This window comes from Lampris incognitus, chromosome 13, assembly GCF_029633865.1.
Source record: "Lampris incognitus isolate fLamInc1 chromosome 13, fLamInc1.hap2, whole genome shotgun sequence".
Lineage (NCBI taxonomy): Eukaryota > Metazoa > Chordata > Actinopteri > Lampriformes > Lampridae > Lampris > Lampris incognitus.
Window position 1 is genome coordinate 44,486,515 of NC_079223.1, and position 27,751 is coordinate 44,514,265.

The following is a 27,751-nucleotide window of genomic DNA, read 5'->3' on the forward strand; positions in this document are numbered from 1 at the left end:
TCTGTAGCCTTCGATTCTGTGACTGAGCTTCAACCTAGCGTACAAGACAATACAGATGCCACTGATGTGTTGTTCATCAGATGACTGCACAATTATTGAAAAGTTATATGATCAAGGGTTGAAAATGCTAACAGCCTTGAAATTACCGTTAGCCTTGGTTAGCCAGTTGTTCAGAAGGTGACTTTTTGAAATGTAACTATTTTAGTTACTTCATCAAAGTAATGTAACTTATTACATCGGATTACTTTTTGATTACTTACTAACAATTTTTTGAAAACGTGGCATTAAAGCTTGAAAAGTCAAAATTTCAGTGCGTACTGCTCAATGAACGCAAAATTTCTATATGTAGACACAACTCTCTGTAAGCCATCCTATCCTAGATGGTGTTGCACTCAGCTATTGATTTGCATTTGTTTAGCAGCGACGGTCGTTGGGGGTGTTAGTTACGACTTCATTGTTCAGTGGTCATGAGAGTCGTTGGAGCCGTTAGTGACCGACTGTTGTTCTTGGAGGCTAGGCTTCTTGAGTCTCCTGGGTAGAGATGAAAGGACGGCATTGTAAGTGGGAGATAGGTGGTGTCGCAGACCTCCTCCTCTGTTGAGGGATGGTTTTTCCAGTTTCGCATAGATGGCTTCCTTCACCCCTCTTTCAAACCATCTATCTTCTCTGTCCAAAATGTGTACGTTGCTGTCCTCGAAGGTCGCTGTTAGCGACGGGCGTTGGTAAACATCGGATCACAAAGAGCCACGCATATCAATAGCTCTGACAACGACTCCTAGAGGATTAATTCTGAGTCTCATCACCAGCCAGTCAGACTAGCTTGGTCTAGTCAGAAAGGCACGAACTGAGAAAGCCTCTTGGATGAGAGGCGAAACGTCTTAACGGATATACCAAGTCCAGTTGCACTTGGTTCAACTCCTTTGGATAGCCATGACCTGGATGAATGAGAACATTCACAGACATCTTTAGGTAGGAGTGAAATCCCGGTCATTCTAGCGTTAAAACTCCCCGTGTACGTCCTTGTGCGGCGTGCTTGAAAATGACTTGATGATGTTGTTTTTGTTATGGAAGCGGGTACCACTTTGCTTCATGGCAGAAGACTAAGCAGTTCATCTTTAAAACATCCTGTCCTCAGTGACAACTTCTGCAGAGTGCCAGTCAACTCTGACTGCCGGCGAAAGTTGCCCACAAGGCCACGACTGCACTTCAACAAGGAGTACGATTTGTTTGGCGTCACGGTCCGCCAGTTTAAAACTGTCTGGGAGTGTGCTGTGAGAGTGTATGAAAGAAGATTTATTTTCTCCAGATTCATGTTTTTAAGTTTTCAGCTCCGTTAGCGCAACTACAGAACAGAATCTGGCGGTCAGAACTCCCAACAAACACACGGTCACTTGTCAGAGTCAGTTCATCCATCGAAATGGACCACGCCGTGTACACGGTGATGACACATTGACAAGATTAAGCTTTGTGGATCTTTGCATGATTACAGATGTTATTTTGCATTGCAGTCTGCTTTCAGTCGTTTTAACATGAGTACTGAGTTTTGCTGAAACAGCGGAAATACACCTGTTAACTTGTCGCTCTGGCTAACATGACCATGAGTGCATACACAACACACAAACACACATATGTCCGTCGATCCGTTAGCAAAACTGCTTATCCTGCTCTCAGGGTCACAGGATGCTGAAGCCTATCCCATCAGTCACTGGGCGGCAGGCAGGGAGACACCCTAGACAGGCTGCCAGACCATCACAGGGCCCACACCCACACACACACACACACACACATTCATACCTAGGGACAATTTAGTACGGCTGATTCACCTGACCTACATGTCTTTGGACTGTGGGAGGAAACCGGAGCACCCGGAGGAAACCCACACAGACACGGGGAGAACATGCAAACTCCACACAGAGGATGACCTGGGACGACCCCCAAGGTGGGACTACCCCGGGGCTCGAACCCAGGACCTTCTTGTTGCGAGGCGACCGCACTAACCAATGCGCCACCGTGCTGCCACACACACATGTATTCATTAAAAATAAAACAAATGCCTGAAGTGAGAGATAAATTGCTCATAAAGGTATGAATGTTACTTCCATTCATGAGCTTGTCACTGTCGGGAGAGTCGGAGATGAAGGTGCCTGGTCTTTGAAAGAAATGGATGCGTTTTTTTGTCCTCTCTCATCGTTTCCTCACTTTCAATGCCACTCATTGAGCTGTAAGTAAAGAGATTTAGACTGAGTTGTCGCCGTAAAGAAATATCCCCACACACAGTATCAGGAAGGAGTCATCGGCCCTCGAGGTTTGAGGACCGTCGCTGCAGTGTCAGTGTTTCCGGAAGAGAGCTCTGCATGCTTCTTCTGAAGGACTAAGTGTGGGCTGAGGAGTGCCCGTTGATTTGGCATGGGTTGAAATTCGGTGAGGGGAGGTCAGGAGGCTTAGCTATAGCCGCTACTTTCTTTAGCGCCGTGCCAGTGAGCCGCGTGTCGCCTCCCACACTGATTTGGGAGGTATTAAAGTATTACGGTCCTGATAAAGACACGCAGCACCAGCCTGCTGCTCAGAGGGCTGCCCCCTACATCTGCTGCTGCTCTGCTCCGTCATGCTACAGTCCGTCTGGGCACCCACCTGTGAGTGTATGCATCTATGCCGCGTACTGTATGTATACAGATATAAAGATATATAGATATATGTACATTTGTATGGAGGCAAACTTGTATTCTCATGTTCAGGCTGTGGCAGCAAATTTACTAAGGAGGGATTACAAAAAAATCCATCTGCCTGTCTATCTCTTGATCAATCCATCTACCTGTCTATCTCTTGATCAATCCATTTATCGCTCAATCTCGCTTCTCTATCTATCTGGCTATCTATCTAAATTTCTATCTGTCTGTCTTTCTATCTATCTATCTATCTATCTATCTATCTATCTATCTATCTATCTATCTATCTATCTATCTATCTATCTATCTATCTATCTATCTATCTATCTATCTCTGTCTGTCTGTCTGTCTGTCTGTCTGTCTGTCTGTCTGTCTGTCTGTCTGTCCATCCGTCCATCCATCTATCTATTTATCTGTCTATCTCTATCTATCTACCTGTCTGTCTGTCTCTCTCTCGCTGTCTGTTTGTCTATCTGTCTCTCTGTCTGTCTGTCTCTCTGTCTGTCTATCTCTGTCTGTCTGTCCATCTGTCTCTCTCTCTCTCTGTCTGTCTGTCTCTCTGTCTGTCTGTCTGTCTGTCTGTCTGTCTGTCTGTCTGTCTCTCTCTCTCTCTCTGTCCGTCCATCTGTCTCTCTCTGTGTCCATCTGTCCATCTATCTATTTATCTATCTATCTATTGATCGATCGATCGATCGATCGATCGATCTATCTATATCTGTCTCTCTCTCTCTCTCTCTCTCTCTCTCTCTCTATCTATCTATCTATCTATCCATTGTCTATCTATTGATCAATCTATTTATCAAACTATTTATCTGTCTGCCTGTCCAACTCTGTCTGTCTTTTAGAGGGCTGCAAGCTTGATGATGAGTCCATTCAGGCCCGGTTCGGCCCAGTGGTTTGGGTTGTTTTTAACAGATCGGGCTCAAGTGGGACATGGGTGCATTACACGTGACAGTTGTTGACCGTACGGTGCATGTGTGTGTTTGCATGCATCAGAGAGGGCGCACGCCAGGCAGAGCTTACAGGGATGTTGGTGTCGGGCCAGGCCCGGCTCTGCGGTGCAAAACCCAAGTGTCTGTGGGGCTCTGCTGCAGCTTGACAGCTGACTCCTGTTCTCGCCGAGGGTTTTGTTCACCCTCCCTAAGCTGTGTTTTCAGGAAAGTGAAGTGGTAAGTTTATTTATTTAGATTTAGATAGAGGACGTGATCTGTTATTCTGTCTTTGCTTGACTGCTTATTCTGAAAGCGGCACTACTTTTAAAGCATTCACTGCTCTCTATCTGGGTCCCTGCAAATGGTTTTATTTTCCAATTTTGCATTTATTTTTTTTTTTGGGGAATCAAAACTAAATTAGTTTTTTTAATTATTTTTAATGAGAAAAATAATTAAATTGTAATAAATAACATCCATTCATCCATCCATTATCCAAACCGCTTATCCTGCTCTCAGGGTTGCGGAGATGCTGGAGCCTATCCCAGCAGTCATTGGGCGGCAGGCGGAGAGACACCCTGGACAGGCCGCCAGCCCATCATAGGGCCCACACAGCTAGGGACAATTTAGTACGGCTGATTCACCTGACCTACATGTCTTTGGACTGGGAGAGGAAACCCACACAGGCACAGGGAGAACATGCAAACTCCACACAGAGGGCGACCCGGGATGACCGCCAAGGTTGGACTTACCCCGGTGCTCGAACCCAGGACCTTCTTGCTGTGAGGCAGCCACGCTAACCACTGCGTCACCGTGCCGCCCAACAAATAGACATGACTTGTTCAAACTCTCGGGTGTCGGGGAAATGACTGGGTGATCACTACATTTGTGTGGCCTGCTGGACACTCACCCCCATCAAGTCACAGTGACTAAGGCTGTAATGCAGAGACCATACTATATATAGTCTGTCAGTAAACACACACTCTTACGTCATTTTCAGATGGCAAGTGACACCGTCGGTCCCACCTGCCTCGCTCTCCCGTTCAGCGTGGGTGGAGTTGCTGATTCCCAGAAAAGTTTTCCCCCCATTGAGTCCACCCATTGGAAATTATTGGGCAGATTTGTTACCAGAGGCTAAGGGGTTAAGATGGGTGGTTAGGGTTGGGGTTAAGAGTTGGGATCGAGCACGCTGGTCTTGGTCCCGAGTTGCTTCCCACCTACTTGTGTCGACACACTCCAGCGCCATGTCTGCAGCTACCCATAAATCCTTTGCGTTTTGACGGGGGCGGCGCCCCCTGGCCGCTCCGCCTTTCAAACCCCATACACAATGACTGGCATCTGAGCTGCTGTCCATCTGATGTGAGTAAGTAAATGAGGTCTTATTTGTGCTTTTATTTTATCTCTGCTTTTATTGCTTACTAGGATTTTTTACCTTCTCTCTTCAGGCTTTATGTATCCAGAGAGAAAGAGCAAAAACAATAAAATTATTGGCCGAGGTAAATGTGACTAGATGTTGTCTCAGAACGCTGTTTGTTGTGTGTAGTCCATCACGTCATCCTGGCGCCGGGCCTGGGTTGGCATATTTAAGGCCATTGAAACTTTGTTGTTGCAATATGGCAGACATCTCGGGGAGTTCTGGGGTGTTGCAATCTATTAGATGCTGCTGTGTGTGTATGGAAGTGTTGGACCACATAATGAGCACTGAAGTCTCTCTCCCGCGCTCTCTCTCTCTCTCTCTCTCTCTCTCTCTCTCTCTCTCTCTCTCTCTCTCTCTCTCTCTCTCTCTCTCTCTCTCTCACGGAAAGCTATTTACTTGTCTCCACCCTAGAGACCCCCACAAAAGTCAAGTCTCAGATTATAACTGGAACCCTTGGCCCCAGCTGTGTCATTTTTGATTAGTAGGTAAACAGAAGCATATTAACTTGGAGCCTTCTGCAATACCAATTTAAAGTTCCACTCAAATCAGACATAATGTTCTTTGCAACGGTGGAAAGTATGGTCGCTCTTTATTTTATGGTACACTAATAAGATGTAACAAGCCGTACTTTGTATCAAATTAGACAAACCCTAGAAATAATATGTTCTTTATTAGACAGTAAACAAACAGTTATCCCCTAATTAGACACCATACACCTAAATGATGCTGTAATTAGAAACCTCATATAATGCTGTATTAGACCCAAAATATGCTATACTTACACACTATTATACCAAATTATAGTCTAATTAGAAACCAATAGTCTAATTATAGTCTAATTAGAAACCAATCACATCTGGTCACTACTTCACATGTCCCTTGTAGCCTGGATGGTCTCCGGAGTCCCATGGAGTTTGTAGGTAGAATTATGTAGCCTGGGCGTCTGGGTAGCATTGTGGTTTATTCCGTTGCCTACCAGCACAGGGATCGCTGGTTCGAATCCCCATGTTACCTCCGGCTTGGTCGGGCGTCCCTACAGACACAATTGGCCGTGTCTGCAAGTGGGAAGCCAGATGTGGGTGTGTGTCCTGGTCGCTGCACTAGCGCCACCTCTGGTCAGTCGGGGCGCCTGTTCGGGGGGGGCTGGGGGAATAGCGTGATCCTACCATGTGCTACATCCCCCTGGCGAAACTCCTCACTGTCAGGTGAAAAGAAGCGGCTGGTGACTCCACATGTATCCCAGGAGGCATGTGGTAGTCTGCAGCCCTCCCTGGATTGGCAGAGGGGGTGAAGTAGAGACCGGGACGGCTCTGTAGAGTGGGGTAATTGGCCAAGTACAATTGGCTGAAAAAAAAAAGGAGGGGGGGGATTATGTAGCCTAACGCATGCTTCCTCAAGGCTCTACTTAAATACCAGTGAAGGCATCAGACCATTTAATACCATGGTACTATCCACCTCCAGTAACATTAGGCTATGGAAGCTGCCAGGAAATTGCTTCTTCATTTCTCTGGCTGAACACTGGTGAGCTTCCTTCACTTGTTGAACTCTGTCCAGATGACTGTAAAATTTTAGCACGCCTAGACCCTCTGGGCATGGCGAGGGTCTCGCTGCTTTGTTTAAGAAACATAATTACCGCCTACTGAACTCTCATTATTTCCCCCAGCTTTGAGGTGCAATTAATTATAGTGGACCTGGTCAGCCCCTCTTAATTGCTCTTGTGTGTCATCCACCAAAACTACATAAAGACTTTATCACTCAGCTTGTGGACTTCCTTTCAAACACTATGCACAGCTTTGATCGGGTTCTGATTCCGCGTGATTTTAATATTCATGTTTGCTGTCCCACTAAACCTCTCGTAAGGGATTTATACATCTGATTGAGTCTTCTAATCTTGCTCTGCTTACCACTGGTCCCAGTGACAAGCTAGGCCATATACTCGACCTAGTCTTATCATTTGGTTTTCCAGTCTGCAATGTGGACATAATTGATGCTTCTCCGTCGGATCATGGTGCGGTCATATTTGATGCCTCGCTGCCTTGCTCTTCTACTAAATCTTAACTCCCTGTATGTTGCTCTCACTACATTAACGCTTCGGCTGCCAATAAATTCTCTGAGGCTCTCACAGTTGATCCCAGTGTCGGCACTACTAAGGCGCCCCCCCACCCCCCATTTCAGTACTGAGGAACTCACTTCCTTATTTGATACTAACCGTTTCTCTATTCTGAATACCGTGCTCCCTGTAAATTGGAAAAGCCTAAGCCTAAAGGTCTGCCTTGTCTTAATGAAACCACCAGAGCCCTGAGTAGAGAGTGCAGAATATCAGAACGAAAGTGGAGAATAATAAGCTTCAAATTTCTTCGAAATGTTGAGAAACAATCTTCACAATTATTAAGAAGCAGTTAAAGGCTGCGAGACCAAAATACTTTTTCTGACCTAATTTCCGACAACTCTCATAATCCCAAGGTCTTAATCAGTACCATAAATTCTCTTTTCTAAAAAAAAAAAAAAAGCGGTACAGCGGCCCAGTGGTGAGCATTGTTGTCTCGCAGCAAGAAGGTCCTGGGTTAGTACCCCAGGCTGTCCCAGGTCCTTCCTGTGTGGAGTTTGCATGTTCTCCCCGTGTCTGCGTGGGTTTCCTCCGGGTGCTCCGGTTTCCTCCCACCATCAAAAAGACATGCATGTTAGGATTAATACTCCTGCCCGTGCCCCTGAGCAAGGCAAATGAAAGAAGAAGAGGAGTTGGTCCCCGGGAGTTGCAGCTGTCCACTGCTCCTCTACAATAGGATGGGTTAAATGCAGAGAAGACATTTCATTGTAACCTGTACAATGACAAAAATAAAGTGGCTTTCTTTCTTCTTTCTCTACACTGACTAAACCTTCTCCAAGTACCAGCTGTTAAACTGCTGAAGTTTGCAGATGACACTATGGTCATCAGACTCATCCAGGATGGCAACGAGTCTGCGTGTCAGCCGGAGATTGAGCGGCTGGTGCTCTGGTGTAGTCAGAAAAACTTGGAGCTGAACATGCTCAAGACTGTGGAGATGAGAGTGGACTTTAGGAGACAGCCCTCAGCACTGCTCCCCCTCACAATATCCAGCAGCCCTGTGTCAACCGTGGAGACCTTCAAGTTTCTGAGAACTAGCATTTCTGCAGACCTGAAGTGGGAGACCAACATCAACTCTATCTTCAAAAAGGTCCGGCCAAGGATGTTATTTCTGCGGCAATGGAGGAAATTTGGTCCGCCATGGCAGCTGTTGAGCCATTTCTACACCGCAGTTGTTGAATCTGTCCTTTGCACATCTGTCAGGGTCTAGTTCGGAGCACACTGCAGCGAACAGTAAGGTCAGCAGAAAAAAACCAAAACAAACATTGGCACTCCCCTGCCCACGCTGCAGGACTTGTACACCAGTAGAGCCCTGGGGGATTCCTGGGGGGGGGGGGGGGGTCCCGCAATCTAAACTTAAGCTCTGGGGTGACCGCACCTTTACGGTTGCAGCCCCTGGACTGTGGAACAGCTTTTCCCTCCATATCAGATCTGCCCCCTCCATCGACTCTTTTAAGTCCCAGCTCAAAACGTACTTTTATTCACTAGCGTTTGAATCCTCCTGATGTGGCTGATTTCTAGCTCGTGCCTACGTACACCCATGTGTTGGCTATTCGTACCCGCGAGCTATTCGTATCCACGTTGTTGTTTCTGTCGGTGCTCTGGTCTGAACAGCAGTTTGGTCAGCTTGGGTCGTTTTGTGCTTTACAAATAAATTTGACTTGACTTAGAGGGTAATTTGCGACACATTACAACATAACTGTGCTGTAAACTAAAGCCGAGTTCCTGCAGCTTAAGGCCAGTTAGATTTTAGGCTTTTTAAGACTTCTTTCATGCCACTCGGAGTGAAATTTAAGACAAATTTCACAATAACCAAAACTGAAGAAGAAAAAAAAAACAAACAAACACATCAGTTACTTAAGTTTAGGGACAATTATGCCCAAGTGTTTATTTGTAACATAAAATGTGACTTTTTTTTTGGTCCAGTAAAAAGTTAGATGATCTACTTCAAATATTGTAACACTTTCTGGAGTGGGACAAATGGAAAACAAGAACATAAAACAACAGAAAATCATGAAACATCAGTAAAAAGGCACAACTGGCTGAGAACTACAGGATAGATATTCTGCTGAAGTTAATGCGAGAGGCACGCGGTACATTATTTGAAAATAGATGTTATTTTGAGATTATAAATTGCAACGTCAGAAAAAAGTTTCATAAAATCCTACTTCCCATGTCTTAGCATTTTTAAGACTTTTGAAAGATTGATTAAGACATTTTAATACCAATTATCACTAGAACGCTTTATTTTACATTTATATATATATATATGTATAAATGTAAAATTATATATATATATATATATATAAATGTAAAATAAATAAAGCGTTCTAGTGATATATATATACAGCCAATAAATAAATAAAATATGTAATATATATGTAATTTATTGGCTTTATTTTTTGATCAGTGAATTCAATTCATTTTAAGACTTTTTAAGGATTCGTGGGGACACGGAAAATTACATATGTTACTTTAACATCGTGCAGATCAGCATAGTGGAACCAACAACATTCATAATTTGTTTGTGGCCAGGATGCTCAGAGCAGCGGATCCAGCCTCTAGCTAGCTGTCACTGCACCCTGGGTAATAATAATAATAATAATCATCATCATCATCATTACATTTACTATATAGTGCTTGGGGAAGTGCAAATGAAAGGGCAATGAAAATTGGCTGTTCAACCAAGATTTTGTGGCATGGCTGAAACTGGTCCAACAACGTATACGAGACACGGTGTAATTTGCACAAGAAGTGTTTCAAACTCGGCACGGTGGGAAGAAAAAGAAAAAACAAACCGAGGTGGCAAACATTCCACAGCATGAGGCCGATCTGCTCGCCACACTAGCTGAGAGAAAGGCCTGCATGAAAAAAAACGGCAGAACAGGTGGAGGGAGAACTGATGAAAGCCTGCAGATCGGTACATACTCTGTTTTCTGCAAGCATGTTGCCACATGACGCTTCTCTAAAAGACAAAATGCTTGATGAATGCAGCAGAATATCTATGCTGTAGTTCTCAGCCAGTTGTGCCTTTTTACTGATGATTCATGATTTCTATGCTGTTTATGTTCTTGTTTTCCATTTGTCCCACTCTAGAAAGTGTTACAACATTTGAAGTAGATCATCTAACTTTTTCACTGGACCAAAACAATCACATTTTATGTTACAGTAAACATTTGGGCAAAATTGTCCCTAAGTAATTTGTGTTTTTTTTTTCCTTCAATTTTGGATAATGTAGAATTGGTCTGGGCGGCACGGTGGTTAGCGCGGTCGCCTCACAGCAAGAAGGTCCTGGGTTTGAGCCCTGGGGTAGTCAAACCTAGGGTGTTTTCCCGGGTCGTCCTCTGTGTGGAGTTTGCATGTTCTCCCCATGTCTTTGTGGGTTTCCTCCGGGGACTCCGGTTTCCTCCCACAGTCCAAAGACATGTAGGTCAGGTGACTCGGCCGTACTACATTGTCCCTAGGTATGAGTGTGTGTGTGTGTGTTGGCCTTGTGATGGCCTGGCGGCCTGTCCAGGATGCCTCCCCGCCTGCCGCCCAGTGACTGCTGGGATAGGATCCAGCATCCCCGTGACCCTGAAAGCAGGATAAGCAGTTCGGATAATGGATGGATGGATAGAATTGGTCTTCCGAGCGGCATGAAAATGTCTAAAAAGTCTTAAATCTAACTTGCCCTAAGCTGCAGGAGCTCTGCTTTAGTTTACACAACAGTTCTGTTGTAATGTGTCGCAAACAGTGGGAAACAAAGATGGATTTCTCTTTAGGTTACGGTACAGTCCTTTTGTAGCGTGTCGCAAATTACCCTCTAAGAAAGCCTAATAAGGGTGTAACAGTGGGCAATAAAGATGTATTCCACTTTGGTTTACGGTACAGTTTTGCTGTAATGTGGCGCAAATTACCCTCTAAGGAAGTCTAATAAGGGCCCACCAGGGAGTAATAAAGATGCAATATCCTGGCGGCTTCCATCGCCTAATGCTACTGGGGCCGGGTAGTGATGTGGCATTAAATGGTCTGATGGCTTAATTGGTATTCAAGTGAAGCATTGAGGAAGCATATATTAAGCTACGTATTACTACCTACAAACTCCACAGGACTCTGGAGAACATGTAGGCCACGAGGGACATGTGAAGTAGTCGCCAGCTGTGATTGGTTTCTAATTAGAGTATAATTTGGTATAATAGTGTGTAAGTATAGTATATTTTAGGTGTATGGTGTCTAATTGGGGTATAGTAACTGGTTATTGTCTAATAAAGAACATATTTCTAATTTTTGTCTAAATTGATACAAAGTGTGTCTTGTTACGTCAGTCTGCTGTAGCTGTAAAATTAAGTGTGACTGAAAATATTTAGCATTGAGAAACGACACTGTCATTAAAAATGTTCTGCTGTTTGTGTGACTGTGGGCCCGGGTGGCTGGTTCATTCATGTTGTTCTCTGAGAGTCTGACAACATCAGAATGTCTCTCTTGGAAGTAGGGATTCGTTGTTTTAGTGGAAATGGAAACTTAAGGTCGTTCTCTGATGGCTTTGTTTGATGGCTGGGAGAGCTGGTGCTGGATCGGCTGGGAGAGCTTGGTCTGGGCGTCCTGTGGGCCCAGGGACCACGGCCCTGCCCGGAGCTGCAACCGGTCTGACAGGACGCGGAAGCGGGGCAGGCTAAGCTAACTGCTAGCCCATGCAGACCGGCAGTTCTGACATCACCGAGGGTGGTCTGGCGGCGGCCTCGCCTGGTTTTGACTGTGGTGTTTTTGGTGTCGTTGTGTGAAGTGCGGGGGGGTGTTTCGAGGGTGTCTAGCTGGGAGAGCTGGCATTGGATTGGCTGGGGGAGCCTGGTCTGCTGTGTCCGGTGGGCCCAAGGACCATGGCCCCTGCCTGGAGCTGCACCCAAGGAGGAAACACCGAGGGCGGTCTGGCAGGACACGGAAGCAGGGCAGGCTATGCTAACTGCTAGCCCAGGCAGACCGGCAGTCATCCGGCAGGCATTGGAGGACCCAAATTCACGAGTCAGAGACATATTGGGCTAGAACAATGCTTTAATTAAGCAAAGAACTTACAGACAGCAGGTCCAGACGCTACAGACTGCAGAGAAGGCTCGGAACAGGGCGTAGCACATCCGGTGACCAAGAGTCAACACGTGTGTGTGTCTCTGTGAGACAATCCGACTAGGAGCCAGGGCAACCAGGGGGAATATATACGTAGGGGAGCCAATCAGAGAGACAAGGCACAGGGGCGTAGGACAGGGCAGGGACAGAACAGCCAATCAGAGAACGGGGAACAGGTGATTGAAGCAGGGGCAATCAGGAGCAATCGGGGTCACTCGGGCGAATGGGGTGCAAGTGAACCGAAACACCAGTCAGGTGATGGGGAAACAGGCGAGCCCCGGTGACCCAGATCACACACCCATGACAATATGTGTTAGTTAGTATGTGTGGTCTGGAAGTTCTTGTAGCTTTTGGATGTGTGTTTTTGTCTTTGTGTTGCACTGCTGTGGGCCGGGGGAGTGAGCGTGCGGAAGTACATAAAATGAAACGACAAATAAAGTGTTCCTGATTCCTGTTCCTGGTCTCTGATGGCCTTTCAGCTCTGACAGTGGTAGTGACATGTCTTTCCTGGTAGTGCTTGACAAGGCACGGAAGAGAACCGAAGTATAAAAAAAGAGAAATAACTGACGCAACATCTGTGATCATGAAGTAACTGAATTGTGGAGAGAACAACTATGATGAACCCACGATTATAAACCACACATTTCCACTATTTGCTCGGGCATCTTATTTTTTCCGCAAATGCGATGAACATGCTTTTTAAGGACAGGCTATCATTAGAGACAGGATGATTTATTTTGCACGTTTAAACCAAGAAAACCCAACTACATTTTGTATGCAGACAAATTCCATGGTCAAGATGCGTCGTAGAAGCCTGTATAGTTTTCTGTTTAAAAGATTACAGCGAAATCACGGTTTTGTGTGTGTGTATATAACTGAAGGAAGAACCTGAATGCTTGACCCCCTACAGTGAGGGGGTCCGGGGTCGCTGTTATGCTTTGGGGGGTGTTTTCCTGGCATGGTTTGGGTCCACCTGTCCCCTGAGAGGGAAGGGTCACTGCAGATCAATACAAAGTTATTCTGAGGGATCAGCTTTATCCTATGGTGAGACATTTCTATCCTGACGGGAGTGGTCTCTCCCAGGGTGACAATGCCCCCATCCACAGGGCACAAGGGGTCACTGGACGGTTTGATGAGGATGAAAATTATGTAGATCACGTGCTATGGCCTTCACAGTCACCAGATCTCAACCCAGTTGAACACCTATGGGAGATGATGGACCGACGTGTTAGACAGCGCTCTCCACCACCATCATCAAAACACCACATGAGGGAACATCTTCTGGAAGAATGGCGTCCATCCCGCCAGTAGAGTTCAGAGACTTGTAGAATCTATGACAAGGAGCATTGAAGCTGTTCTGGAGGCTTGTGGTGGGACAACACCTTACTAAGACAGTTTATGTTGGATTGTCCTTTCATTTGTCACGTGCCTGTATATCTACTACTACTACTACTACTACTACTTTCAGCTGCTCCCATTAGGAGTCACCACAGTGGATCATCCCTTTCCATCTCTTCCTGTCTTCTGCATCTTCCTCTGTCACACCAGCCACCTGCATGTCCTCCCTCACCACATCCGTAAACCTCCTCTTTGGCCTTCCTCTTCTCCTCTTCCCTGACAGCTCCGTATTCAGCATCCTTCTCCCAATATACCCAGCATCTCTCCTCCACACATGTCCAAACCATCTCAATCTTGCCTCTCTTGCTTTGTCTCCAAACCGTCCAACCTGAGCTGTCCCTCTAATATAATCGTTCCTAATCCTGTCCTTCTTCATCACTCCCAGTGAAAATCTTATCATCTTCAACTCTGCCACCTCCAGCTCCTCCTCCTGTTTTTTCATCAGTGCCACTGTCTCCAAACCATATAACATAGCTGGTCTCACTACCATCTTGCTGGTACCCTTCTGTCGCAAATCACTCCTGACACTCTTTTCCACCCACTCCACCCTGCCTGCGCTCTCTTCTTCACCTCTCTTCTGCACTCCCCGTTACTTTGGACAGTTTACCCCAAGTATTTAAACTCAGCAACCTTTGTCACCTCCACTCCTTGCATCCTCACCATCCACTGTCCTCCCTCTCATTCACGCATAGGTATTCCATCTTGCTCTGACTGACTTTCATTCCTCTTCTCTCCAGTGTATACCTCCACCTCTCCAGGCTCTCCTCCACCTGCACCCTACTCTCACTACAGATCACAATGTCGTCCGTGAACATCATAGTCCATGGAGACTCCTGCCTGATTTCATCCATCAACCTGTCCATCACCATTGCAAACAAAAAAGGGCTCAGAGCCGATCCTTGATGTAATCCCACCTCCACCTTGAACCCACCTTTATATTATTTATGTGTATTTTAATATTTATTTACACATACACACGTGTGTATCTCTTGAATGGAAGTGAAATCTGTTTTGATTTGGAACAGCTCTTAACAGATAGCTTGTGGGTCCCAGCCCTGTGTAAACCCGTCTGTGTGTGTATGACAGTGGTCGGCATGAATTACATATTTATGTCTGACTTTCAGTCATTACGAGACTGGCTATCTTCTGAGATCGGCTGACTAATAGAAGTTTGACATGCGGGGGAGGAAGAGGAGTGTCCGTCATCCGGTTAATCATCACTCGTCTCCTGTTATCGTCCCGTGCCATCGTCGTCTGTACAGTGACCCGTATAGTTTATCTGCCCGTGTGCACACATTCCACGACAGCGTCAATGATTAACAGCGGGCGGGAAGACAAAGAGGACCGTGTTCGCTCAGTTCAAACAAAACCTTGGGAGACAGACGCAGGTCTGAATGTCCCCCACTGTGGCAGTCATCTCTTCTTCACTGAATATGAAAGCGTGTGTGTGTGTGTCAGAAAGACTGGATAAAAGTTATATTCGCCACGGTCCCTCAGTTTTAGACGGTTGTATGACTCCGTTTGAAAATTCCTACGTCACAGATTCCAGTATGTGCACGTGCACGTGCATGCATGGCATGACATTGGACAGAGAGGCAACGTGACTGCATAGATGGGGGAGAGAGAGAGAATGAGAGAGAGAGAGAGAGAGAGAGAGAGAGAGAGAGAGAGAGAGAGAGAGAGAGAGAGAGAGAGAGAGAGAGAGAGAGATCAATATTGAATTCTTTCGTGATCGATGTCAGGGCGATAAATTGCGCGGCAGCTACGGATGAGTCGATAGCTAGTTAGCCTGCTTTTTAAATGAGGGGGTGGCGGTACAATGCCCCGGTGTCTTAACGCAAGCGAGCGAGCACCACCTTATCTCGTTCCGCCCTTGCCCTTTACACCCCTACCGCTCCTGAACAGCACCGGGGTGTCAGGCACCCGTCAGACGTACCAGGCTGACTTCTGACTGTTTTCAGTGAGTCGTCTGCAGAAAAAGGAATATTTCTGAAAGCCTGATCACGCCGTGGCTTTGTGGAAGGTGTTTGTGTGTGTGTGTGTGTGTGTGTGTGTCTGTGTGTGTGTGTCTGTGTGCGTGTGCGCGTTTGTTTTGTTTCACCAAGCCAACTCCTGCAGCAGGTGCCTTTGTTTTGAAATGCTCTCTGGAAAATGGAGATGTCCCTCGCCTCCCACCTTTGCACCTCTCTCTCTCTCTCTCGCTCTGTCTCTGTCTCACTGTATCTTGCTGTCTCTCTGTCTGTCTTTCTCTTTCTGTCTCTGTCTGTCTGTCTGTCTCTCTCTCACTGTCTCTCTCTGTGTCTCTGTCTCTTGCACTCTCTGTCACCCTCTTTCTCTCTCTCTCTCTCTCTCTCTCTCTCTCTCTCTCTCTCTCTCTCTCTCTCTCTCTCTCTCTCTCTCTCTCTCTCTCTCGCTGTTGTCTTTCCTCAGAGCCAGATCGACTGGTTGTGCCTGTCTTCTGTTGTGTCTGCTCTGTGAGGCACTGAGACGTCTCTCTCTCAGAAGGAAGCTTGAAGGGCTCCCACACTCAGCAGAAGGCCACGTACACAAAATAAAACACAGAAAATCACCAATAAGAGTGAAAGTCTGCCTTCACAGAGCAGCAGAAACTGTGTCTGTTTCTCATTGGTGTTGAGGCCACACATGTGGGTCAGATTTGCTGTTAAAAATGTTTTCACACCATCTCATTACACTGCAGAAGTACTAAGACATGGCTGTAAGACAAGTACTAAGACATGGCGATAACACAAGTACTAAGACATGGCTGTAATACAAGTACTAAGACATGGCGATAACACATGTACTAAGACATGGCGATAACACAAGTACTAAATCATGGCTGTAATACAAGTACTAAGACCTGGCTATAACACAAATACTAAGACATGGCTGTAAAACAAGTCATAGACATGGCGATAACACAAGTACTAAGACATGACTGTAACACAAGTACTAAGACATGGCTATAACACAAGTACTAAGACATGGCTGTAACACAAGTACTAAGACATGGCTGTAACACAATTACTAACACGTGGCTGTAACAACACAAGTACTAACACATGGCTGTAACACAAGTACTAAGACCTGGCTATAACACAAATACTAAGACATGGCTATAACACAAGTACTAAGACATGTCTGTAAGAAAAGTACTAAGACATGGCTATAAAAAGCACTAAGACATGGCTATAACACAAGTGCTAAGACATGGCTATAACACAAATACTAAGACATGGCTGTAATAAAAGTACTAAGACATGGCTGTAACACAAATACTAAGACATGGCTGTAACACAAGTACTAAGACACGGCTATAACACAAGTGCTAAGACGTGGCTATAACACAAATACTAAGACATGGCTGTAACACAAGTACTAAGACATGGCTATAACACAAGTACTAAGACATGGCTGTAACAACAAAAGTACTAAGACCTGGCTGTAACACAAGTACTAAGACATGGCTATAACACAAGTACTAAGACATGGCTGTAACACAAGTACTAAGATATGGCTGTAACAAAAGTACTAAGACATGGCTGTAACACAAGTACTAAGACCTGGCTATAACACAAATACTAAGAAATGGCTATAACACAAGTATTAAGACATGGCTGTAACACAAGTATTAAGACATGGCTATAACACAAGTACTAAGACATGGCTATAACACAAGTACTAAGACATGGCTGTAACACAAGTACTAAGACATGGCTGTAACACAAGTACTAAGACATGGCTGTAACAAAAGTACTAAGACATGGCTGTAACACAAGTACTAAGACCTGGCTATAACACAAATACTATGAAATGGCTATAACACAAGTACTAAGACATGGCTATAACACAAGTACTAAGACACGGCTATAACACAAGTACTAAGACATGGCTGTAACACAAGTACTAAGACATGGCTGTAACACAAGTACTAACACGTGGCCGTAAGAAAAGTACTAAGACGTGGCTATAAAAAGCACTAAGATGTGGCTATAACACAAGTACTAAGACATGGCTATAACACAAGTGCTAAGACATGGCTATAACACAAATACTAAGACATGGCTGTAATAAAAGTACTAAGACATCGCTGTAACACAAATATTAAGATGTGGCTGTAAGAAAAGAACTAAGACATGGCTATAACACAAGTACTAAGACATGGCTATAACACAAGTACTAAGACATGGCTATAACACAAGGACATGTAACATTGAACACGCGGGTCAAGCGCAAGTTGTTAGGTAATGGTTAGGCTTACAGGATATTGCCCTTTTTATTCTTTTCCCAACCGGGATGTCGTGTTCGTAGTTTGTGCCCATGGGTATATCAGTTAGGATATTATTTTACTTGCTGGCTGTATTTTGGAGAATTTGGACACGGGAGCAGCAGTAAACTCAGCTTTACAGCAGCAATATAAGCACCAGACATGTTTCTTCAAGTCCACTTTAAACCACTTATCTAAACTGTGTATTTGGAAGTGAAAATGAGAGTTGGTGTTAAATGTTATTACCTGAAATGTTGATTACAGTGATCCACCACATTGCTGGGCTACTTCCTGGTTCACATTACAGGAATGCCCAGCCTATATTTACCATACATTGTAGTACTCACTGAGTAACTGCCCGGCCAGTGCAAAATCAGAAGGCGTAGATAATGGGGCTCATGTACACAGTGTAACTGAGGCAGTAGGATGGATTTGTTGTTGTTGACAGGACAGGTTAGAACCAGAAGATGGCCCTGGGTTACTGTTACCATGCCATTTGTTGCCCAAAAATTAAACCTGATGCTGCTTAACCCGTTACTTGAGGTGTGCATTGCAGATTCCTCGACAAAATTATTGAAATTATCTTTTTATTAATTTTTTAAATGTATTTTTATTCTTTATTTATTATCGTTACTATTATTATTATTTATTACTGTGTTATTTATGTATTTGTTATTTATTTCAATTTTATTTTTATTTTATCGTGAAATTAATTTATTCTTCTCCCTTTTTTTTTTATAGCCAGTGGGAAGAATTTGGTTGGGAAATGTTATGGGTTGATAGGTATAATGAGGGTACCTATTTGCCTCTCGCTTGGTGTTTTTCTCTTGTAATAAGTGGGGGGGGGTTATTGGGCTAAGGGGTACATAAAGATTGGGTAAGAATTAATTAGAAGAGGGATTGATTATTTATTGTTCTTGTCGCTGCTATTTCTCTACTGTTTGTAAACCCCACTATAACAGGTTCTGTTCATATACGTAGGTATGAAACCAGTTCAACCGGGCATGTGTATATACAACAATGTTGTGCATGCAACACTGGTTCAAAAATCAATAAAAAGATTTGAAAAAAAATATTATCCTCATTTTGTTTGAGTTTGAGTGTAGTGAGTATGAATTAGACTAACAGTGTCCTTAAGAACAGGGAAGTGGTGTAAAAAAAAAAAAAAAGGGTTGTGATCCCATTGGCGTTCCGTCTTTAAAACGGTTTCTGACGTCATTGAAACTGACCCGCGGCCATGCCCCTTGATGCATCCGCATGGGTATGTTTTCTTCAAGTCGTGAACAAGCTGACATTGTGGCTTTCGCAGGATTCTTCTGAACCGGAAGTCTGCACCGCCTCCCTCCCTCCCTCCTCCTCCTCTTGGCTTAAAGATGTGACTCATTATCTGAAGTTGGAGGAAATTAAATACTCTTTGAGGGGCTCAAATGATAAATTCAGCACAAAACGGCAAGAATATGATTCTTCAGTGCCCTGCAGAGGCTTCCTATGGATGAGGGGCAGTAATCTGAGGTGTTCCTGGACACCCGAGTCCTCTTCCTGTCGCTGACTATACGCTGACAACGTGCCAGTTTTATTTTATTTCATTTATTTGTCTCTCATTTTGTTGTTGCGCTGTTGTCTTATTGTAAATGTTATGTTGCTGTTACAGGTTGTGAGAGGGGGGGGGGGGTTATTGGTGAGGTCATGTGACGTCAGAAGGTTTTCCTCAGCATGTGCCTAGGTCATGTGACGTCAGAATGTGTTTCTCAGCGTGTGCTGAGGTCATGTGACGTCAGGAGGTTTACCGAAACCATCCAGCAGATTCCTCTGAGTAGTTAAAACAGTTTTGAGGGTTGAAAATGGTCCACGATGAGGGAATTCTGTTAAGAAACGGACTTGTCTTGTATGAGCACTTTAATTTCAGTCATTCACGTGACTCATAAGGGGTCCTGTTAACTCCTGTTTTAACCAGGAAGTGTGTAAGGACATCTCCATGGTGTGTCCTATGTTCTCAGCCTCACCTGTTTCTCCTCTCTTCTCCCTTCAGGCAGGGAGCCCCACATCTGTAAATGCACCATGCAGCTTCTCCAGGACATCAGTCACCCCATCCAACCAGGACATCTGCAGGTACGGACCACTTTCACCTTTGACCTCTGTCTTTTCTGGTCAGGCGTGGCCTGTTTTAAAGTACCATGACCTGCTTATTTATTTATTTATTTATTTATTTATTTATTTATTTATTTATTTAGCTTTTTGTGAGCTCTGATTAGAACAGCATGAGTCGATGGCCTGTAATTTCATTTAATTATTAACCCCATGCTGGGTAATCACTTCCTGTGGGGAGTGTGGTGCACCCTGGGTGGGGAGCACACAGTACACACAATACACACAACCACTGTGTGTGGCGTGGGTGTATCTTGGGTGACTATTGCATACCCTGCTGTTAGACTGCTTGTATGGATTACTCAGTGTCGGGTATTTTGAAGGTAAAGCCAACCCCCCCCCCCCCGAATAGAACTATTTCTTCAATCTCAATTTATTGATTTCTCTATTTTATTCAAATGCATGCCGTCGTTTTATATTTCATTCCATCTCTCTTCTTTGTCCTTACCCCTCCCTGCTGCTCGCTATTGGTCCTGCTCCATCACACACACACACACACACACACCAGCAGCTCTCAGAAACAGACGGCAGTGGTTCTGTTGAACTCTAACGGTAAAAGTGCTCAAGATTCGGGAGGGATTTCAGTGACCACCCTCTGCTTGGACGTCCCGCCAGCCTCCAAGCCCACCAAGCCGCGAGGCGGCGTCTCGTTCGGCGCAGACTGGCTCTCTCTTCTCCGCCCCTCCTCGGTGAACCTCCGCCCCAACGGGACGCTCAAGTTCTCCCGCTCTCTGAACGACGTGGGCCAGCGCATGGATAGCCTGTGCACCGGCCTGCACTTCATTGACCGCACCTGCTCAGAGGGGGAGCTGGAGCTGAAACCCAAACCGGCGTCTCAGCCGCCCGCCGCGGGCCAATGGGAACACACGCTAAACAGCAAGCCTGCCGCCGCAATTGCACACAGGAACTCACATCCTGCCTATCCGGCACGGGCCTACCCCCACCTCGTCCCCTCCTTCACCAACAACTACAAATACCTGGTAGGCCCCCACCCCTCCATCCATGGTCCCCCTCCTAATCCGACCGGTGCACCCCCACCTCCTCCCCTCGCTAATACCCAGCTTCACCTCCACCACTCCGCCAGCTCCAACCTCCTGCGCCGCTTCCTCCCCTTCTCTCACTCCTCCACCTCAGCCAGCCTGCAGTGCTCTGAGCTGGGCAGCTACGCCTCCCGCCTCCAAATCACCAAGTCCTCCAGCACCCTGCTGGAGGGCAGTGAGCCGGGGCTCACCCCCGAAGACCTGCTGGGTGATGACGACGTGTTTGAGGATGACCAGGACAAGCCCGGCCTCACCCCCAAGATGAGAAGCCGACTGACGTCTCCAGCTACAAGCACAGCGGCGGGGTCGGGCGCTACGAAAGCCCCGCTCTGCTTCATGGATGAGGACAGTGACCTGGACTGCTGCTCGTCACCTGTGTCGGAGAAAACCGAGCCCTTCTCGCCTTTTTCACTTTCAGGGGACTGCTGCAGGTGGGTGGCTGTCCGGATGATTTAATCCACACCCAACCGTCCTGTGATGTGGTAGATCCCAGTCCACCTCCTTGTGCTAGGAGGTTGTAGAGCGTGAGCTGTGACATGGTATAACCCTTTGTGAGGACGTAGTTAACCACGGAGCCACAGCGAGTGCTGAAACTCCACCCACCCTATGCTGTGACTCAGTAGTCTAGCCTAATGTATGCAAGAGACTCTTAAAGTGCTCTGGCCGGTGCCGACCAAATCTGGTCGAACATATCCCGCCCTTTCTTTTCAACAACCGTTGTGTGACCCCATACCCCTAGCAACAATAGAAACCTTTGCACTTTCAACATGGATGACTGTGATGAATTTGATGACACACTCTTCGGCATTCTCTTCGCAGGTTATCGTTGGGTTTTTGGCATAGCATCTAATTCTCACAGTAGGCTGTTCAAATGATGTCTATTTTTAGATGGGAAGTATCTCCTGAACCTGGCTTCTGACTCACTCACTCACTCACTCACAAGCTGGCATTAAGTCTCACATTAAACCATACCAAAGTACTTCTAAGGGGAATCGGCATCTCTCATTCGGCCACTACGAGTACTGTTGAGCACAGGGAGTGCAGAATGACTAAGACTCGATGGAAAGTAACCCCCAAAACAGACATGTACACCAGTAGATATTGTTTTATTATCATCCATATAGTTGTGAATTGGGCAGCACGGTGGCACAGTGGTTAGCATGGTCACCTCACAGGAAGAAGGTCCTGGGTTCGAGCCCCAGGGTAGTCCAACCTTGGGGGTCGTCCCGGGTCGTCCTCTGTGTGGAGTTTGCATGTTCTCCCCGTGTCTAGGATAGGCTCCAGCATCCAGCATCCCCGCGATGCTGACAGCAGGATAAGTGGTTTGGATAATGGATGGATGGCTGGATAATTGTGAAGATGCATTTTGAAAATGACTACACTATTCAGTAGCCAACCCGCTGCCATTTACCTGTAACTAAACATAGTCTTAAAGCCACACACGTTCTCTTCTGTACGCCTCATCCAGAGCTGTCCTATGTTCACCCATGCACAGTTGTGTGTCTGTAACAGATATTGTTTTACCTGCTATTTCCTTTGTCGTTGCTCTTACACCTTCCCTCCATCCCGTACCGTGTTTTCATGATTCATTTTTTCTGCCGTGCCGTCAAAATGAGTTCGGCGCTGGATTGATGACAGATTAGATTGTCTCACATGGGTTATCAGATGTAGTGGACACTTGTGGAATTGATTCTTGGCCCCAAGATGAAGCTCACAGAATGAATGGACAAAGGTTTGGGTAAGAGGAGACAAGAGGTTAGGATAGAAAACTTGACATCATTTTAGCTGAAGAGAGAGCAATGTGTCAGAACAGGAGGTGTTATTCATCCGTTGCAGCCGCGAGGACCATCTAGTCAACCTGTGATGGATGACAGATGACTCGGTGATGATTAAAGTGAGGAAGAGTTGCACATCATCAGCCCCACTCTCTCGTCCGAGACCACCTACTACCAGCGGCGAGACAAAGCGAGACGACTGGCAATGGAGACGGATGCAGATTTTTCCTCGGGGGTTTCTTCCTGAAGCCTTTCCCGTAGACGAGTATACCCGCAAGGCAGCGGAGGTTTCCTTCTCCAAGATGAACTGCCTGACGAGGCTAACGAGCGTCATCTATCCGGGTTTGAAATCAGAGTTGTCCTTCTCCTAGATTGGCTGCCAACCAAGGCTAACGAGTCCAATCGACCCGCCCGGTTATACCGCCGGGAACACGGTCGCCCCCGCAGCAGACTTTGTAAAAACAGGTGGTATCACGAGAAGGTGCTGCTGCGGACACATTTGCGTAGGAGCGGCCATATGCTAAGGTCCTGATGGACCCGCAGCGATCACTACACGAGTAAGCGAGAGGCCACCGCACTGCTTCGCATTCCTTTTGGCAAGTAGGACATCTGGCCCAATACTCGCAAACAGAACAGGAGAACAGAACAGAACAGGAGGTATATGGTGCTGAACTACTGCAACCGCGAGCTGATTAACTCAGCAGGGCCTTTCAGTATTTTGTGTCACGAGGATGTCTGTTGCACTCTGATGAGATGGACCAGATCATGTTTGGGATGAAAGAATGGAGAGCAAGCTTTGATTATAGACCAGATTCAGAATCAGAACCAAGCTTTATTGGCCAAATATGGTTAGACATACCAGGTATGGTGCACACAGATAGAATTTGTTTCCGGTCAAAAAGCAGTTGCTCCAATGTCGTCCAACAGCACACTTGCCACACTGACACACAACACTGCTAGCTAACAATGATATACAGACTACACATTTGTGTCCTGGACACACCTGCCGAGACACTGATACCTACGCTAGGATAGGGTCCAATAAAAGTGCAGAGTGCAGTGTCAAGGGCACGGTAAATGAGTGCTGTTGTCAGAATGAAGTGCACAGTCCGCTGTCAGGTGTGCAGTCTGAAAATTGAATGAATGCGCTACATAACAGCAGTATAGGGGAGTTGATGGGCCGGGGTTGTCCAACCTTGGGGGTCGTCCCAGGTGCTCCTCTATGTGGAGTTTGCATGTTCTCCTCGTGTCTGGTGGGTTTTCTCCAGGTGCTCTGTTTCCCCCACCATCAAAAAGACATGCATGTTAGGGTTAATACTCCTGTCTGTGCCCCTGAGCAAGGCATGGCAAGACCAACTGGACTTGGTCCCCGGATGCTGCACGGCAGCTGCCCACTGCTGCTACACAGCTAGGATGGGTTAAATGCAGAGGGTAAGTTCCCCATGGGGATCATTAAAATATCTCAAAATCAAAACAAACAAATAAATACATAAATAACTAAAGATGAAAAAAACTCAATTCATACGTAAAAGAATGTACGGAGAAAACTGGAAAATTCCGTACGTAAAGTTTTTCCGAGATTTATGAAGATTGCGTATGCGACCGATACACACGACCATTAATGCCCCGTTTTACCCATCCATCCATCCATCCATCCATCCATCCATCCATCCATCCATCCATCCATCCATTCGTCCATCCATCCATCCATTATCCAAACCACTTATCCTGCTCTCAAGGTCACAGGGATGCTGGAGCCTACCCCAGCAGTCATTGGCTGGCAGGCGGGGAGAAACCCTGGACAGGCCACCAGGCCATCACAGGCCCCCCCCCCCCACATTCATACCTAGGGACAATGTAGTACGGCCGATTCACCTGACCTACATGTCTTTGGACTGTGGGAGGAAACCGGAGCCCCCGGAGGAAACCCACGCAGACACGGGGAGAACATGTAAACTCCACACAGAGGACGACCCGGGGCGACCCCCAAGGTTGGACCCCCCCCAGGGCTCGAACCCAGGACCTTCTTGCTGTGAGGCGACCGTGCTAACCACTGCGCCACTGTGCCGCCCATTGAAATTCATTTGACACTGAAATTCAATCATCAGAAAATATGATCAGGCTGAGCATTATTTCAATTAATTGGTCATATTAGGCCTCATTCATTAGTGGTCCACATTCAAACGTGTTCGTTCAGGTTAAATAGGCCGAGGCAAGATACAGACATGCAGTTTACTCCCATTATAGACCAACTAAGCTGTCCTTCGTTATGCATGCACTTTATCTCTTCCCCTGTCAGCCACAGTGTTGCCATATCACACTGACTCAAAACACAGCATATGCGGGCGTCCGGGTGGCGTGGCGGTCTATTCCGCTGCCTACCAACACAGCGATCTCGGGTTCGAATCCCCGTGTTACCTCCTGCCTGGTCGGGCGTCCCTACAGACACAATTGGCCGTGTCTGCAGGTGGGAAGCCGGATGTGGGTATGTGTCCTGGTTGCTGCACTAGCGCCTCCTCTGGTCGATCGGGGCACCTGTTCGGGGGGGAGGGGGGACTGAGGGGAATAGCGTGATCCTCCCACGCGCTACGTCCCCCTGGTGAAACTCCTCACTGTCAGGTGAAAAGAAGCGGCTGGTGACTCCACATGTATGGGAGGAGGCACGTGGTAGTCTGCAGCCCTCCCCGGATCGGCGGAGGGGGATGGAGCAGCGGCCGGGACGGCTCAGAAGAGTCGGGTAATTGGCCAAGCACAACTGGGGAGAAAAAGGGAGGAAACCCCCCCCCACCCCCCACCCCCCCGAAAGGCTGTGTATAATCAGCCGTACGCATGATTTGGAGGCCACGTTCGACCCCAGGTATCGCTACAGGGGCAGAGCGGGGGATGTTAAATGCTCCTCTCTGACTCCTTCCTTCTCTCTCTCTCGGTGGTGTGGTTCGTGCATGTGCTCCACGCCACGTGTAACAAGGCTCCTCCCGGCCCGGTGGCACGACGAGGAAACGTGGCCCTCGGAAGGAGCGAGGTGAGGCCAAGTGATCAGGAAGCAGATTACTGGCTTCAAATAGCCTCGCATAGCCTCTGACCGCGCACACCGGGCACGCGCACTTGCGTCAGGTGGCTTAAAGCGTGAGCTCGGTGCCTGAACTGCCCCGACCTGAGTGTGTGTAGGTGGCAGGTGGGTGTGTACCTTTTCTTTTTTTTACTCAGATCAAGGATCTTCAGCTTGAAGGCAGTCGCTTATTGACAGCTTAGTGCTTACCGGTTTGTTTGCCAAGTCTGGTGGCAAGTCTCTTAGCTCACATGACACAGCTTTTATAGACACACCAGGTAGACAGGTGGCGGCCATGTTTTGAGTTTTCAAATTACATGTGCAACGTTTTACTACACATGCAGTTTTACTACACATGCAGGTAGGTTTCTGTATTAACCAGTCTTATCTCTTCATATGCCTGACTGTCAAACTGAAGCCTGCCTCTCGGTGACTTCCTGGTATGACCGGCTTTACCTGCCGGCGTTCTGTAGAGCTCCACTTCCACGTGTCAGCCGGCCTGGCCTCGCCTTCTCCTATTTCTGAAGCCTAACGTCCTTCACGTGCCACTTTACCTTCCCTTTAGAGAGTAGCGAGCAAGACGGCCCGGCGGCAGGATCCTCAGAATGTGGTGAAGGGACCTGGCTCGCAGTGCTGCCAGCGCTGAACTGTATTTTTCTGTGTTGAGGGCGACTCTGGGAGACTGCAAACATCAAAAATAGTCCACACGTAAAACAGGTGGAGAAGAAGAGAGGACCCACGTCTCCCACGCTTCTCCTCTTCCTTGCCGCCCCTCTAGCCGTGCCCGAAAGATGAGACTGTTCGGCAGAGGTGGAGAAAACAGATAGGGTGGAGGACAATTAATCACCGCTTCAGGATGAAACTGAATCAGGAAATGGATGAAGACGTAGCGGGGGCACAAGCTGACAGGAGATGGGGGTGGGGGGGTGGGGGGTGGGGGTGGGGTCTCCGATGGAAAGAGTGGCGAGGAAGAAAGTGTGACTAGTATAGGAGAGACGTGTAGTGGAAAACGACACAGGCTGAGTGACAACGAGGGTTAGAGGAGAGGAAAGGCGGTGTGCCGGTAGCGTAGCAGTCTGTTCCATTGCCTGTCAACACGGGGGTCGCTGGTTCGAATCCCCGTATAAAATGCACCTTGATTGATTGATCCGGCTTGGCCGGGCGTCCCTACTGACACAGTTGGCCGTGTCTGCGTGTGGGAAGCCGGATGTGGGTATGTGTCCTGGTCGCCGCACTAGCGCCTCCTCTGGTCGGCCGGGGCGCCTGCCAAGGAGGGAGGGCCGGGGAACTGGCGGGGAATAGCGTGATCCTCCCATGCGCTACGTCCCCCTGGCGAAACTCCTCACTGTCAGGTGAAAAGAGGCGGCTGGCGACGCCACATGTATGGGAGGAGGCATGTGGTAGTCTGCAGCCCTCCCCGGATCGGCAGAGGGGGTGGAGCAGCAACAGGGGCGGCTCGGAAGAGTGGGGTAATTAGCCAGATACCATTGGGGAGAAGGGGGCCGAGAGGGAAGGAGGAATTGGAAGGGAGAATTTAAAAGGGGGGCGGTGGTTGAGGGGTGGTTCACGGAGACGCTAACAGAGTTTGGCTGTTAACCCTCTGCAGGCGCTGCTTGGGATTTTTCCACCCATTGTTTTGCCGCTCACGGCCACATGTTGACATGCTCTTGACAGCGTCCGTGCCGTTTTACAATCACCGTTCAACAGGCTGTGTTTTGGGTACTCGGTTGAGCCAAATTGAATACAAATTCCCAGAATCCCCCCAGCAGCGCTTGGCTTCGGCTGACCCACATTCCCACAGTGTAGCTGGATATCTACAAAGGAGTAAGGAATTAGGCAACTGTTTTGATTAAACTGCGAC

General features: G+C 47.1%; 1 protein-coding gene across 1 annotated transcript in view; it reads left to right on the plus strand.

The window, feature by feature from the left end:
- The window catches only part of marchf8 (membrane-associated ring finger (C3HC4) 8), a 205,789-nt gene that overhangs the window by 159,511 nt on the left and 18,527 nt on the right, over positions 1-27,751 (plus strand). The window contains exon 4 of the mRNA XM_056292450.1: positions 19,911-19,990. Coding sequence (XP_056148425.1) covers positions 19,911-19,990 — 80 coding nt within the window. The remainder of the gene's footprint in view (positions 1-19,910; positions 19,991-27,751) is intronic.